General features: G+C 40.2%; 1 protein-coding gene across 14 annotated transcripts in view; it reads left to right on the top strand.

Annotated features, from left to right (window-relative positions):
- The window catches only part of dtnba (dystrobrevin, beta a), a 516,323-nt gene that overhangs the window by 383,988 nt on the left and 116,280 nt on the right, over positions 1–16,055 (top strand). For 11 of the 14 annotated variants that reach the window (XM_072563143.1, XM_072563151.1, XM_072563170.1 and 8 more), the window contains one exon: positions 9,642–9,662. The exons of the other annotated variants lie outside the window; for them this stretch is intronic. In XM_072563143.1, the coding sequence (XP_072419244.1) occupies positions 9,642–9,662 (21 nt within the window). The remainder of the gene's footprint in view (positions 1–9,641; positions 9,663–16,055) is intronic. 14 annotated transcript variants of the gene reach the window in all.

Genomic DNA, 16,055 nt, shown 5'->3' with positions numbered 1-16,055 from the left:
CCCTTCGTTGTTCAGTACTTCCCAGGAGCTGAAAAATTATGCCATGTTCTTCGTGGCCTGCAACACATTATCAATGAGGATGAGCACCTCACCAAGACCTTCCCCACACCTCCACTACTTGCCTTTAAACAACCGCCAAACCTCAAACAGATCATTGTTTGTAGCAAACTGCCCGGCTCTTGGGACAACTCCATATAACCCTGTCACGGTGGACGCTGCAAGACGTGTCAGATTGTGGACATAGATACCACCATTACGCGTGGGAACACCTCCCACCTTGTACATGGCAGGTACTCATGTGACTCAGCCAACGTTGTCTATCTTATACGCTGCAGGCAAGGATGCCCGGAGGCATGGTACATTGGGGAAACCAAGCAAAGGCTACGACAACGGATGAATGGGCACCGCACAACAATCAACAGACAGGAGGGTTCCCTCCCATTTGGGGAACACTTCAGTGGTCCAGGACATTCAGCCTCGGACCTTCGGGTGACCATCCTCCAAGGTGGACTTCGGGCCAGGGAGCAGAGGAAAGTGGCCGAGCAGAGGCTGATAGCTAAGTTCGGTCCCCATTGGGAGGGCCTCAACCGGGACCTTGGGTTCATGTCACATTACAGGTGACCACCATTGCACTACACACACACACAGATACTCCTACACACACACACACACAGATATTCCTACACACAGACACGCACACAGACCCCCACACATACCCTTATAGACACACACACTCACACATGCACCCCCTCACAGACCTAAGACACTCTGCACTCACTACACACACACTTTCTCACACTCACAACCCCCACCCCAAACTGACACACACACACAGACAGACAAAGACCCACATGCACACATTTTGTGGGGTGAATTTGTACTTGCAGAGTTTCATTGTACTTTGCTCAAAAACTGCATGAATTTATGTAAAACTCCGTTATCTCACCTTTTAGATTAGAGTCAATCTAAACATCAGGTCATAGACAGAGAACACAGGGGACTAACACCTTCAACATATTGTCTAGCTATCACCATTGTTAACAGCTAACCCGAGAATGCAACTTTTTTAAAAAAAAAGGTTTTGTGATTTACACATGAAAGAAGTGAAACTATCACTGTATTCTAACAGATGAAAGGCTTAACAGACAATCAATTTTTCAATATATAATTTCAGTTACATCACACTGTAAATTTTTGCTATAGATTCTGTGTTACGATCGAGCCCTGCACTACCACCTGATGAAGGAGCGTCGCTCCGAAAGCTAGTGCTTTCAATTAAACCTGTTGGACTATAACCTGGGGTGTTGTGTGATTTTTAACTTTGTACACCCCAGTCCAACACCGACATCTCCATATCGTGACTGAAATTTAACATTGCCTCCAGTGTGCCAGCACAAACTTCTGAGAAAAAGAGTGCCTGATGACAAATTCCTCAACTTAGCACCAAGCACATGGTATATAGAACAGTTACCTTAACCTATTATCCTGTACGTGCCAGAGAAATGGACAAGGAGAGTACAGACCTTAAATCTTGACCAAATATTCGACATGGTGCATCTGTAAAAACCCTGCCAACTTAACAGCAAAGTTGGTACTCCAATATCAGTGTCCCCCCTTGGGTCTCCATTGAAGAACAGGTTAAATCATGGAGCTGAATTGAGTAGGCCACATCATCCATATACCTAACACAGTACTCTCACAACAAGCTCTCCCATTCCAAGCTGCTTTAAACAGTTATCACCAGAGGAGAGAATCACTTCAAGGACGTCCTCAAATCCTGATGACATGGTACCTCCCCAGTGACTGATGGGAATCTTTTGCTGAAGATTGCCCAATTGAAGAACAAAAATCTGCAATAGTTTCACGTGACTCCAGCAGGTCCAGATGGGGGACAAGTGCAAACAGCGGAAGGAGAGTCTGAAAGTTTGAGCATCCAATCCTAGATTTAGCAAGCATTGCCTGCCTGCCTGCCTGCCTACCTGGTGTGTGAATTCAGTGTCCTTAGGACCTACAGAGCAGAACAATTCCATCCTTGATCCGGAGCACCTGTTTAAGAAGAAGGGGAAGAGATTTTGATCTGTTAGCATGGATAGAATAACAATACTTGTTCAAGTTTCAATGGACTATGATTCAGAGGCAATGTTTCCTCCAGGCCACGTGGCAACCCCTGGATATTGTTGTACGGAAGTCAGACTATTTGTATGACTGTACTTGCACAGCTCCATATGGACATTTAAAGGGATTGGCAATTTAAAGGCATTACCTATGCACTCAAAAAACCAGTCAGGAACATTGTTTGCCAGGGAAATTAGACATAATAGTATTCACATGAGCTTACTATTGCCCTCCTTCTCAAGCCAAGATCCCAGCTGTAAAATGCACAGAGCTGGGCGAGGCTGTGGAGCAATGCCCACCATCTATTGTGGATGACCTGTGGTTTCTTGAATGAGGTTACTTCTGCAGATGGTGGCTATTCCATCGCACTCCTTATTTGAGTCTTTCATGTGGCAGAGATATGTTGGGGAATCATAAGGTGAGCTATTTGTCGCAGTTCCCTGTTTACACCAGTAATCCCATTAAAGGACTGATCAGATGTTAATGATAAAGATTGTAATCATTGGAAACTTTCCAATGGTGCTTCCATTTCAGCTGAAAGTGTTAGGGAAGTAGTTAAATGAGGGACTGTTTCCTCTTGTTAAACATTGGATAGATCAGAACCAGTTTCATCAGCCTCCATTAATTTTGTCTTGCTCTTTGGTCACTGAGTCAAGACTGTTCACTATTCAACATCCTGTTTGAACCATTGGTAAATTTCTCATCACTATACTCTCTCCATCACCCAAGGCTGCCTGCTTCTACCTCTGAAACATCACCATCTCTGTCACAGTTTAGTCCTTCTATTGATGAAACACTCACTTTATCTGCATCCTTCCCTGCTACATTTCTAAGCTGCAATTCTTAAATTGGATCAGGAAAACAGTACAGACTCTGAGGTTAAGAATTTTTGCTGTTGCAAATTAGAATTATTTTTTCAAATTAATTGAAATTCATCTTGTTACCAATGATTCAACAGTGTTACGATATTGTGGTAAACATAGCATTGTTAAAGTTATTTGCTGTCTTGGACACATTTGGCACTGATGTCAGGATCACTTCCTGTGTAAAGATGGATTAAACAATGAAAAATATGATTTGAGCAACATTAATGACCACTGAATTCTCCTCCACCTGGTAAAGTGGAATACAAGGTTGGGTGTGATTAGTTACACCAGCTTCAGGAAAGTCGACTGGAAAACAAAAATGAAGTTTCAGATTCTGGTTGGTAGTTTACCTCCCTGCTCATTATTGATTTATATGTGACACATGTATTAAGATGAATGTCGAACATAGAAATCCTGTGACGTTATGAGGTATTTCTCCTCATTTATATTTTCTGGGTCCGGGCTAAACTATTAGCAAAACAATGTGTCATTTCTTAGATGTCGCAGGCAACTTACCATCAACAAATATGGATGTAGCTTTCCATTTTAAATTATTGGATATGTTCTGTGAGCAATCTTGCTCATGTATGTTTGTACATCCACTTCACTAAGGTATATATACGTTTAAATTTCAGCAATATATGTGATTCAGGAAATCAATGTGTTCAAGTGCCTGAAGGCACTTGGATGGCGAGGTTGGAATGCAGTTAGCTCCCCAATAGTAATCCTTCTAGAGTTTAGCTTCAAAATCTGACAGCTTCACTGCTATCAAGAAATTGATGCCGTTTAAATCATTTGAATGTGTCTTCAACAAAAATTCACATATTTATCTGTTTTGAGGTGGCATTTTAGTTGCTTGAAGTGTATGGTGTAAATGATGAAAATTCAAGACTTTGCACCTTTGCACCATCCTAGCTGCATCAATTCTCTGGTCATGGTTAATTATTGAGTAATGCTCCTCAACAACCTCAGAGGACCCTCCCTTATTATAGCATTCTGATCAACTTACCCTTTGTGCAAACTGTGTCAGGTATGAATGAGATTGCCGACTTAGTGTTGAGAACCCATGTATAATTTATTCAATTGAAGTTTAGTTTTGTATTTTGCCAAGAATATAAATATAGCATGGTAGGCCATCCAATTATCTTCATTGTATTTTCTAGTGTTTCAAAAATAAAGTCTTCGTTTTTATTGACTACACCCTATTCATATAGAATTGCTGTGAAATAGGATGTACTAAGACAAAAATGTATGCTGTTGATGAGAAAGTAACAATTGCAGATTGTAGTTATTTATATGTCCTTATATTTATATAGCCCTGTTCTGAAATTAGTGGAGGCTGAAAAATAAGTTCCCAGGACCTGATGAACTGCATCCCAGAATGTTGAGGGAGCTGGTTGATGCTCTAGTAATCATCTTTCAAAATTCAGTATATTCTAGAATGATTTCTGGAAATTGGAAACTTGCAATCTCATCCTACCACTTTTAAAAAGGGACAAGGGGAAAAAAGACAGGAAAGTACAGACCTATCAGCCATACATCTGCAGGAGGGAAAATGCTTGAATCTAATATGTGATGTGATAAATGAATTACCAATGGCAGAAAAGCTCATAAAAGTAAAAGGCATTGAAGAGTTTGGGCTATCTTAATATGAAATGGTGCCAAAGAATCGCATGGCTGAATGCCCTACTTTTGTTCCAGTGTTCTCCTGAAGGCAATGGTTATTTCTCAGCAGTTCTCCCAACACCAACCTATCAGCTATTTTTCAGGTGTGAACCTCAGACTGGGGGGAAATATCTCATCACACTCAACCTTCCTTCATCGTTATCATAGTTCACACAGAATTTGCAGCATAGGTCACTGAAAGTGAAGAGAAGAATGAATCCTACCTCGTTTCCACAACCAGTGTGGCCCCACCCCAGCACTAAGCAACAATCCAAGAGATATAGAGTCATACAGCATGGATACAGACCCTTCGGTCCAACAAATCCGTACTGACCAGATATCCGATACTAATCTAGTCCCATTTGCCAGCATTCGGCCCACATCCCTCCAAACCCTTCTTATTCATATACCCATCCAGATGCCTTTTAAATGCTGTAATTGTACCAGCCCCCACCACTTCCTCTGGCAGCTCATTCCATACACACACACTACCTTCTGTGTGAAAACATTATCACTTAGGCCCCTTTTAAATCTTTTCCCCCCTCACCTCAAACCTATGCCCTCTAGTTCTGGACTCCCCCAGCCCAGGGAAAACACCTTGTCTATTTATCCTATCCATGCCCCTCATGATTTTATAAACCTCTATAAGGTCACCCCTCAGCCTCCGATGCTCCAGGGAAAACAGCCCCAACCTGTTCAGCCTCTTCCTATAGCTCAAATCTTCCAACCCAAGCAACATCCTTGTAAATCTTTTCTGAACTTTTCAAGTTTCACAACGTCCTTCCTATAGGAAGGAGACCAAGTTTGCATCGAATTGTCCAAAAGTGGCTTAACCAATGTCCTGTACAGCCACAACATGACCTCTCAACTCTGCACTCAATGCAATGACCAGTAAAGGAAAGCGTACCAAATCCTTCCTCACTATCCTATCTACCTGTGACTCCACTTTCAAGGAGCTATGAACTTGCACTCCAATGTCTCTTTGTTCAGCAACACTCCTTAAGACCTTACCATTAAGTGTATAAGTCCTGCCTTGATTTGCTTTTCCAAAATACAGCACATCACATTTATCTAAATTAAATTCCATCTGCCACTCTTCAGCCCATTGGTCCATCTGATCAAGGTCCAGTTGTAGTCTCAGATAATCTTCTTCACTATCGACTACACCTCCAATTTTGATGTCATCTGCAAACTTACTAACCATACCTCTATGTTCACATCCAAATCATTTATGTAAATGGTTAGGGTTACATTTGGCACAGAAAGGAATCAAAGCTGGGAGATGGTCTTGGTCTTCTTGACTCCATTCCACAGTTTTTCTTCTTCAGTATTTGATCTGAAGCTAAGGTTTACAAACTGATACTTCTGCAGAGTCTTGTGCACCAATTGGGAATCCTGAGGGTAAGTAAAATTTGTGAAGTTAAAGGATCTAGCAGAATATCTTCCCCCCCGCCCGACCTCCGTTATATTCCCAGTACACAAAGCTTTATGCCTGGAGCATGAATTTGTATAAAGTTATCCATAATTATTTTTTATGCCACAGATCTATAACAAAATAGCATTTGAGAATTAGCAAGTTTATTCAATTTATTTTCTACTTTGAGTCAATAACATTGTAAACTTATGAGCTTTTACTTGTAAATCATTGACGATATCTTGGACATAGTTGCTGAAAAATAGGTTTCCTCTTGCCCAACATGGGGTTTTCATTAATCTTAAGTATTGTTGTGTGTCAGAGTGCAAAAATTCATCGGAAGTGTTTTTTTAGAAATAAACTGAGAAAAGCAAAGCAGTGTTTCTGTTTTGACTCATTATTTGATCAAATAAAGTACAGTGACATTTACAGGAACACCCATCACCAAATGATAGATGGTTTTCACAAGTTCACAAATTTATCAGTCTCATGCTGTCTCTTCTGGTGTTGATCTTCTGGTGTTGATCATCTGGCAAGCCAACCTTTTTTAAATATGCTGTTTTCAGAATTACTTTCACATGTTAAACCTGAGCACATTGCAGATCAGCTTGCTAGTTCAAAATGCCATTTCCAACACCAGCAAACTAGCTTCCTGTATCAGATTAATTTGATCACTCGCTCTGGTTTCTCCCATCCAAACCCCAGTTGACTAAATAAGGTTATGAACTGTGTCTCATAATAATTTAAAGTACATTTTATTCTGCTGTCTGCGAGATAAGCAAGGGAAGTCAATTTATTCACTAGGATAAGGAATGTGACAGAGTATCAAGTGCAGTCAGGTTTTGAATTCCGTTCATTTGAAGTGGTATTTATTCCAGTTGTTTCAGAAGAGTTCAGCCACAAAGTTACTGACTGACCTATTCCTACACCTTATTTATATGTAGGTGATCAGCAAAGCAAGTATGGTGGCTGAGTATTGACCAAATACTGGGGAGAACTGCACTGTACTTGTCTGGGATAATGCCATGGGATCTTTATTTACAGCAAGGGGCAGATAGGACCTCGGTTTACAATCACGTCTGAAAGCACTTGTGGTAGTGTAGTGTCCCCACAGGGCAACATGAGAGTATCACTGTGTTAGGTGAAGACGTTTCTAGGATACCACTTGAACCCACTGTTTTCTGAGTCAAAGGTGAGATCATTGCCAAAAAAACATAAAGCATCCCTGCCTGAGGTATGCTGCTTTAGTCTGGGATGATTGAGGCCAGTTTTCATTGATAAACTACAGCCTCAGCTGGTATAGGCCAAATCAGTAACTATCAGGAATAAAACCTGGAATATTTCCAGATTTCATGACACTTGGCCGTCAGGAAGTGAATTTATCAATTTCGCCATTGGCTGAAATCATGCTTCAGTTCATTAAGAAAGAACTACCATATATTTATGTAAAAGTCAAATTTTTTAAGACTATTTTTAAAGGTTCAATTTATAGAGTCGACTAATACATGGGCACAAGTTTTGAGGGGCTGAAATTCATGCTGCAGTTCGAAAAACCGCATTATTAGCAGAAGTCAATTTGATCGCACAACTAATCCCAGGTAAAGAAGAAAAACACAATGAGTTATGGTAAACGTAATTACCGGATAAAAGTAAGAGAAACAAGAATGAATTACTAGGAGGAAATTTTATTCATACATACCAGTAAGAAAGTTTAACATGTCAAAGATTCATTGAAATCCTGCAGAATCACACTGTTCCACGTGGTCATGGCCTGGTATAATGGCACACTTAAAATGAAACATTTATTAAATTCTGAATGTGTAAGTGCCTTAAACTTTGCCACCAAATTCTTCTGTTTCCCTCCCATTTATGAACCTCAACAACATTAACAAATTTGTCAAAGAATTAAAGATCTACCGGTATGTAGCTAATAAATCTCACTTTTATTCAGATATAATGGTATAATTAAAATGATTCACTTTTTAACGATATTAACGTTTGGATGTAGAGTGAACAAAGTGTGATTCGTACCGATAGTCTTAGTAACGGTCTGAATGAATGAATCAATCAATCAAAACATGTTGTAGTAAACCAAGTGTGATAAGTAGTTATGAATGAATGTAGTAAACAAAGGGTGATGAGAATTACTAGTATGAATGAATGAATGTGATTTTGTTTAAGTGAGTTAATGGGAACATGCAGTTTCCTTTGTAAGAGATTTATAATGTAATATAGTAAGGTCAACTTTTACATGTGATATATGGAAGATACAAGATGATTTGGCCATAATTAAGAGGTCAACTTTTACATGAAATGGACTTTTACACGAGTATATACGGTAATGAAAATAAGATGGTGTGAATCAGACTTACCCACAGTAAATCCGGGCAAAACACTGGCAATGCTAGAAATTTAAAATCAAAACAGAAAATACCGCAAACTCAGCAGCTCAGAAAAAGGGTTGAAATTTCAGTTTAATGTGCCAATGTAGTTATCGATGTGTAACATAATCTTCCTTTCCATAGATAGTGCCTAACAGCATTTAGTGTATTTTCACATCCTCCGTATAATTGAAGAAGTGGCAGGAAGGAAATCCTATGTTATGCGAAAACCTTCTGTTGTCCTCAAGAGAAAAATAATTTTGTCTTAAATAACACACAAATATTTGTGAAGAGTGTTCCAATATTGGTTACAGACTGTAGGTTCATGTACCTGACAACATTTGGAGTGTGCATTGAGGCTCTCCTGTTATCTGTGGTTCTTAAGCATTTAAATCGACTTTTCAATAATTGCTCATTGAGGGGTTAGTATTCCTTCTTTCATCTTTATATATCAGTGATTTTTTTCTGAAATATGAATCTGGTTTTGACTTTTGGGTATAAACATGTACATCATAATGATTTTTAATGAGCTAATAGTCACATGAGGATGTAAGAACACTGCTGTTAGAGGACTGTGGTCCTGAATCTGTTTGTGGCTGCACATTTGTTCACATGGAAAGAAAGGAGCAGATAACTATATGTTTAGACATCTCTTGTGTTATCTCCTTGCAGTTGCATCAAGATAGCTCGGTAGTTGATTGGAAGAAAAACTGGATGCTGGTTCCAAGTCCTGTAATTATACTGAACAATTTGTGGTTACTACTTGGAGCTTTGGTGGCAGGTGGTTAGGGTAAGAGGTTGTGTGAGGACAGGGATGGGCATAACAGAGCATGTTAAAGCCGAAAGAAAAGTTCCAGAAGGATGTCGAAGTGATACCACTGACTGGCTTATTGAATAAGAATTATGTAGTTGCCTTGTATGTTGGCCTGTGCCAATTACAGAGTCCAATTGAATACCCTTCTATATAATAAAACAAAGAACTGCAGATACAGGAAACAAAAACAGAAATTGTTGGAAAAACTCAGCAGGTCTGGCAGCATCTGCTTTTGCTCCACAGATTCTGCCTGACCTGCTGAGTTTTTCCAGCAATTTCTTTTTTCTAATACTCTTCTTTACCTTTCACAACTGCAGATATCTATCTCATGTCTAATAATCTATCTCTCTTTCTCTCTTTCCTTTTCCAAATGCTGACTTGTGTAGGACGAGGAACAGAAGCAGGCAGTAAGTTGAACTCAATCTTATGTTGTTTAGGGTTTGATTTTAGTGCATGGAAAAATGATGAGTTTTTTCTGGGGATTCCTGGGAAGGATATAGGTGAATATAAATATAATAAAAGTATCAGAAACTTGCAATATTTCACTAATTGAAGGTGGTATTTAGCTCAGCATTTTATATGAATAATTACTGTGAAACTCTGCACCTGGCATTTTAAATAAAAGCAGTGTGATTGGAGTCATTTATTCCTGGAGTTAATAGTGTAACTGAACCACATATCACAGATTCTTACAGAAAGAGGGAATTTTGCTGCCATGTGTTTTCCATTATTTGAAAGAGGTTTACGATTAATTCCAGTGCCTTGCTCAGAGAGACTTAGAGTTTTACAGAACGTTAAGAGGCCAATCTGTCCCCACTGTCATTTCCGTGAAATAGTTGCCTTTTCAATTTTGCATACAATACTTATATAAAATGATATTTTTATACACCAGGCCCTCCTTTTTGCCCAATGTAGCAATGGCATGAATTGATCAGGTGTGTCCCCTGGCCAACTTTTGCATGTCAAGTCCACCTGACTATCTCGATTAGATTAGATTCCCTCCAGTGTGGAAACAGACCCTTCAGCCCAACAAGTTCACACTGACCCTCCAAAGAGCAACCCACCCAGTCCCATTTCCCTCTGACTAGCGCACCTAACACAACGGGCAATTTAGCATGGCCAATTCATCTGACCTGCACATCTTTGTACTGTGGGAGGAAACCGGAGCACTCGGAGGAAACCCACTCATACACTGGGAGAAGGTGCAAACTCCACACAGTCGCCCGAGGCTGGAATCGAATCCGGGTCCCTGGTGCTGTGAGGCAGCAGTGCTAACCACTGAGCCACCATCCTGCCCCATCTAAAATGGGATTCATATATAATAATTTGGGCATGAGATTTTCCTTCTTCATTTTTAAACCTGCCCGTTTTGTAAGGAGAATTTATTGTTATTGACAGCTTTGCTCTAGGTTGACCCAGACCATTATTTACCTCTGGTTTTGTGATGCGATTTCAATCATGGTTCTTCACCCTGATCCCACAAATTTTGAATTGGCAGCAAGAATCCTGAGGAGACACATTGAAGCTCTTGCATTACCCTAAAGATATTCAGGGTCTCTAATATGCCAAAGTAATCGGGGTCCTGAAAGATGCATTGCCTTAATAAGGTGATAAGGTAGAGATATAACCAAGTTGGTGGAAGATCTCTGAAAAGCAAGAAAGTCTTCAAAAAATGTTGGTACATTATCATAATCATTCACAGCAGAGGAAGTAGAATAGATGTCTTGAAAAATAAAGTTTGTTAATTTTTGGACTGTAGTGCAAAACCCTAGTTAGTAATCTCAGAATAGTTTGGAGGAGGATGTTTCAGACTCATAGAGCACCTTCGAGGAGAAAGTGAGGACTGCAGATGCTGGAGATCAGAGCTGAAAATGTGTTGCTGGAAAAGCGCAGCAGGTCAGGCAGCATCCAAGGAACAGGAGAATCGACATTTCGGGCATGAGCAGAGAAGATAGATAATAGTTTGGAAGAATTGAAATTAACAAGGTAGGAAGGGAAGGCACCCAAAGCAGCTATTGATTAAAAAGAAGTATGGAGAGTAGAGTGATGTTGGGAGAAGTGATACTGTTATAAGGAGCTATAAGGTGAAGGAGCATGTACAACCACAGGAGCTAAGTGTGTAAAACCAAAAGGTATATGAAAAGACAAGGAAATAATGGTCAAATTAATAAACACTGTCTGAGATGATTACTTCTACTTGTGTAATGTGAATTATTAGATTTGTTTGAATAAAATGGGTGAACAAGAATCCCTTTCTGGAGAATAATAATGAGATATCATGGACCATCATAAAGACCTGGATCAATCATGGTACATACTGGGTAAATGTACAGGAGCAAAACCTCTTTAATGACGATTAAACCTTCAAACTAGAAGGGATCAGAGACCTAGGACAATCAAGTTTGATCCAATCTCACTGCAGGTGAAGCAGGAAAGTTATGAAAAAATACGAAAAATTAGGAGAGGGAAATTGACCGTGATATTTTATTGTATATTCAGGGGTAGAAACATTTATGCAGGGTTTTTATTGTTGATGTCAATATACCAGAGGTAGTTTGGAACTTTTCCAAAGGATACAGTAGGAGTACAAATGTAATCCTGGTCATTATACTGAATTGTTACTTAAGACAATTGACCAATGAACCCAAATGAGAAAAGTTTGCAATGGGACCTGATCATGAGTAACCAGAAAATACTAGGACATCTCCGATTCAAGGAACATCTTGGCATTAGTAATCACAACATTTTTATATTTGGTTTAGAATGAAAGGAAATGTGTCTACAATGGAACCTTTCAACTTTAGAAGATCGATTTTAATAAAAGGCAACAGTAGAACATGAAAGTAGACAATGCTTGGAAACTCTATACAGAGCATAATAAAATCATATTGCTGGAGATAAAAGGTAATTACAGTGGAGAACAGAGGAGGACTGTGGGCAATAAGTCCAAAAATAAGAGGTCGCTGCTTCTAGGTCAGATGTTAGAAAATGAGATGAAGATACTAGGGAGCAGGAGAAGAACGTCAAATCTTTCTCTGAATATAGTTGATGCAGCAGCAGCTGGAAAAGGAAATAATGTAATTGTTGAAAGATGATATACCAAGAGATTTCAAATATTGTACAATAACTTATTTAATTTGTTTGTGAGGAAATTATTCATGGAAATTTAATTTGGGGAAAAACAGCAAAAGTAAATAGAAATTTTAGATTATAAGTGTGATCAGCGGTTATTTTAGAGATTACAACTGTGATCAGTGGTTCAGGGTATTGAAATAAAGCAAGATATCGAGAGACTTGATCGTAAATTACTTAAATCAAATGAGGGTAAAACTGGTCACTGTTCTATTTTTAGGGAATCATTGAGACTGGAGATCAAGTAACGTAGCAGCTACCTTCATGTGTGCCTCCAGTTCATTCAGTCAGTTACTGTCCATAATCAATGCTATGAATAATACAGTCAGCACCATGAAAGAAAGGATAATAAATACTTTTACATATTTTTAGGATGGCAAGAAGGAATCAAAAGGGATTTTGTTTATTCTCTCGTGGGCTGTGGGCTTTGCTGGCTGGCCATCATTTCTTGCACATCTATCACAGAGTCATAGAGATGTACAGCACGGAAACAGACCCTTTGGTCCAACTTGTCCATGCCGACCAGATATCCCAACCCAATCTAGTCCCATCTGCCAGCACCTGGCCCATATCCCTCTCAACCCTTCCAATCATATACCCGTCAGATGCCTTTTAAATTCCTCCCACAGTCCAAAGATGTGCAGGTCAGGTGAATTGGCCAAGCTAAATTGCCCATAGTGTTAGATGCGTTACTCAGAGGGAAGTGGGTCAGGGTGGGTTACTCTTCGGAGGGTCAGTGTGGACTGAAGGGCCTGTTTCCACACCATAGGGGATCTAATCAAAATGCTGTCATTGTACCAGCCTCCACCACATCCTCTGGCAGCTCATTCCATAAACGTATCACCCTCTGCATGAAAAATTTGCCCCTTAGGTCCCTTTTAAATTTTTCTCTCTCACCCTAAACCTATGCCCTCTAGTTCTGGACTACCCCACCCAGGGAAAAGACTTTGTCTATTTATCCTATCCATGCCCTTCATGATTTTATAAACCTCTATAAGGTCACCCCTCAGCCTCCGATGCTCCAGGGAAAGCAGCTCCAGCCTATTAATCCTCTCTCTGTAGCTCAAATCCTCCAACCCTGGCAATGTCCTTGTAAATCTGTTTTGAACCCTTTCAAGTTCCACAACATCCTCCTCCCAATTTAAACACTTGCCCCCTTCCCCCCCACCCAAAAGTGAACAAGGAGGACTTTGAAGGATTGGCAGGACTCTTTGTTGTTGCCTTTTGTTTTAGAAATCTTTCAGCAGTTTGGCACAACTAAGTGGCTTTCTAAGCCATTTCAGAGCGCAAGTAAGAGTTAACGACAGTGCTCTGGGTCTGGAGTCACATGTAAGCCAGATGAGGTACAGGCAACAGATTTCCTTCACTGAATGAAATGAATGAAACAGATGGTTCTTTATAAAAATTGATGACAGTTTTGTGGTCATCATTAGCCTTTTAATTGCAGGCATTTTTGTATTAAAATTCTAACCCAGGTCCCTCGACTATTACCTGAGACTCTGAATTACTAGTCTAGTGACAATGTCACTACCCCATTGCCACCTTGGTTATTGAACTGATGTTCCTTCCAAAGAGGGAAGGGGTGTATTAGGAGACATTGTTTGTTTGTTGAGGTGGAATAAAAATGACCTGAGTTGTAGGAAGCTGCTGGTTCATCTTCCTAATCAGCAGTTATAAATAAAATGTAATCCATGTCAGAGTGAAGTTGATCAAGAGTGAAATCACTCTAACTTTTGTCTGAATGGTTTGAAGCAAGGGAGAGCAGCAGACCTGTCTCAGTTCAGAAATGACAGTAGATGCATCAAGCAGGACAATCCAGCTGTACACATCCAGCTTCTCAGTGGATTTTCCAAGATTTCTTAGTGATTCAATAATGAAGCTTTGGAAAAGCTCTGGTGCTACTCCTATAATTTCCAACAAACTCCACAGCTTTGACTATGGCAGAAAGATCACCACAGTTTTCACATTCTGCATATGGCCTGCAGGCCAGGATCAGGAATTTGAACCACATTCCCATGAAAGAGAAGCCATCGGCACTGTCTGTGTTAGGACAGCTGAGTTTAGTCAGGGATCCCACAAAGGTAACTGTGAGGTTAGTAAACAGAGATAGAGTTTGAATGGGGTAAGGAAAAATTGGTGTGCGCATAAATGCCAGCATTGTCCAGTTCACTGAGTGACCAGTTGCTGTGTTGTGTATTTGTGTGTGTATATAACTTAGTGTAAGCTCTTACAGAATTGTGGGCACCATTGATTGCCACTAGGTGACTTTAGCAGGTGACTATGACGCACAGTGTCTTCCAATCTGTGAAATTGGTGAGTTTCCAAAATGTTGAAAACCTTTCACCATTTTGTAACTGTCGCCTAGTTTCAGCTTCTGATGCTGAACTCTCATCCATTCCTTCATTACCTCCAGACTTGAATATTCCAGTGTATTCCTGGCTAGCCTCACATATGCTACCCTCTAAACTGAATGTTGTCCAAATCTGCTTGTATCCTAAATCACACTGAGTCCTGTTTACCTATCATCCTTTTGTTCAGTATCCCACACTGACACCTGGTTAGGCAACACCTCAATTTTACTTTGCTTTCATGTTCATGGCCTTGCTTCTCCCCCATCTTTATAACCTCCCCAGCTCCGCAGCTCACAGAGGTAGACCTGCTCCTCAAATTCTGACATGTTGAAATTTTAATTGTTCCAACATTGGAAGTTGTGCCTTCAGCTGCCTGGATTCTGTGATCTTCAATTTCCTCCTGATGTCCTTCTGTATCTTGATTCTCCTTTTAAGTCATTTTGTAAAAAGCTCCCTCCTTGATCAAGCATTTGGTCAGCTGCCCTAAAGATTTTGTTCAGGTTTTGTTTGTGAAGAGCTGACTACTATAAAGATGCTATTTCAAAGTAAGGTGTAATAGTGCTGCTTATATTACTCAGTGAGTTCACTGTCCTCTGTCTAATTCAATGTATGGAGCAAAGAAAGCATTGGGACCATTTCCAGATTATCCTGCAGTCAGCCACCCTCTCCCTATTGACTGTCCCAGAATTGGCCACATCTCTTGTAAGACTGTCAATGTGAATTTAATACCTTTCTGGGTATTTTTGAGACAGATGCCCAGCAGTCTGCCAAGTCATAGCATTTCCTATCCTGATTTGTCTAATTTGGTCATGAAACTCCATCCTTGTGTCATCCTGACAACCTGTTTTCCCAATGATCTCTGTGTCATCAGCAATTTTGACCACAATGCACTGTAGCCCTTTGTCAAAGTTACTAATAAAGCTTGTGAATAGTTTGTGAATGGGGGATCTGCCTCTGGAGGTAGTATGGGCTGAAGTCAGAAATAGGAAAGGTGCGGTCACCTTGTTGGGTGTTTATTATAGGCCCCCCAATAGCAGCAGAGATGTGGAGAAACAGATTGGGAAACAGATTTTGGAAAGGTGCAGAAGCCACAGGGTCGTAGTCATGGGCGACTTCAACTTCCCAAATATTGATTGGAAGCTCTTTAGATCAAGTAGATTGGATGGGGCGGTGTTTGTGCAGTGTGTCCAGGAAGCTTTTCTAACGCAGTATGTAGATTGTCCAACCAGAGGGGGGGCCATATTGGATTTGGTACTCGGTAATGAACCGGGACAAGTGGCGGGCTTGTTAGTGGGTGAACATTTTGGTGATGGCGAC

The sequence above is a fragment of the Chiloscyllium punctatum genome, chromosome 3 (genome assembly GCF_047496795.1).
Source record: "Chiloscyllium punctatum isolate Juve2018m chromosome 3, sChiPun1.3, whole genome shotgun sequence".
NCBI lineage: Eukaryota > Metazoa > Chordata > Chondrichthyes > Orectolobiformes > Hemiscylliidae > Chiloscyllium > Chiloscyllium punctatum.
Note: the sequence above shows the minus strand (reverse complement) of the source record. Positions and strands in the feature narration are given on the sequence as shown.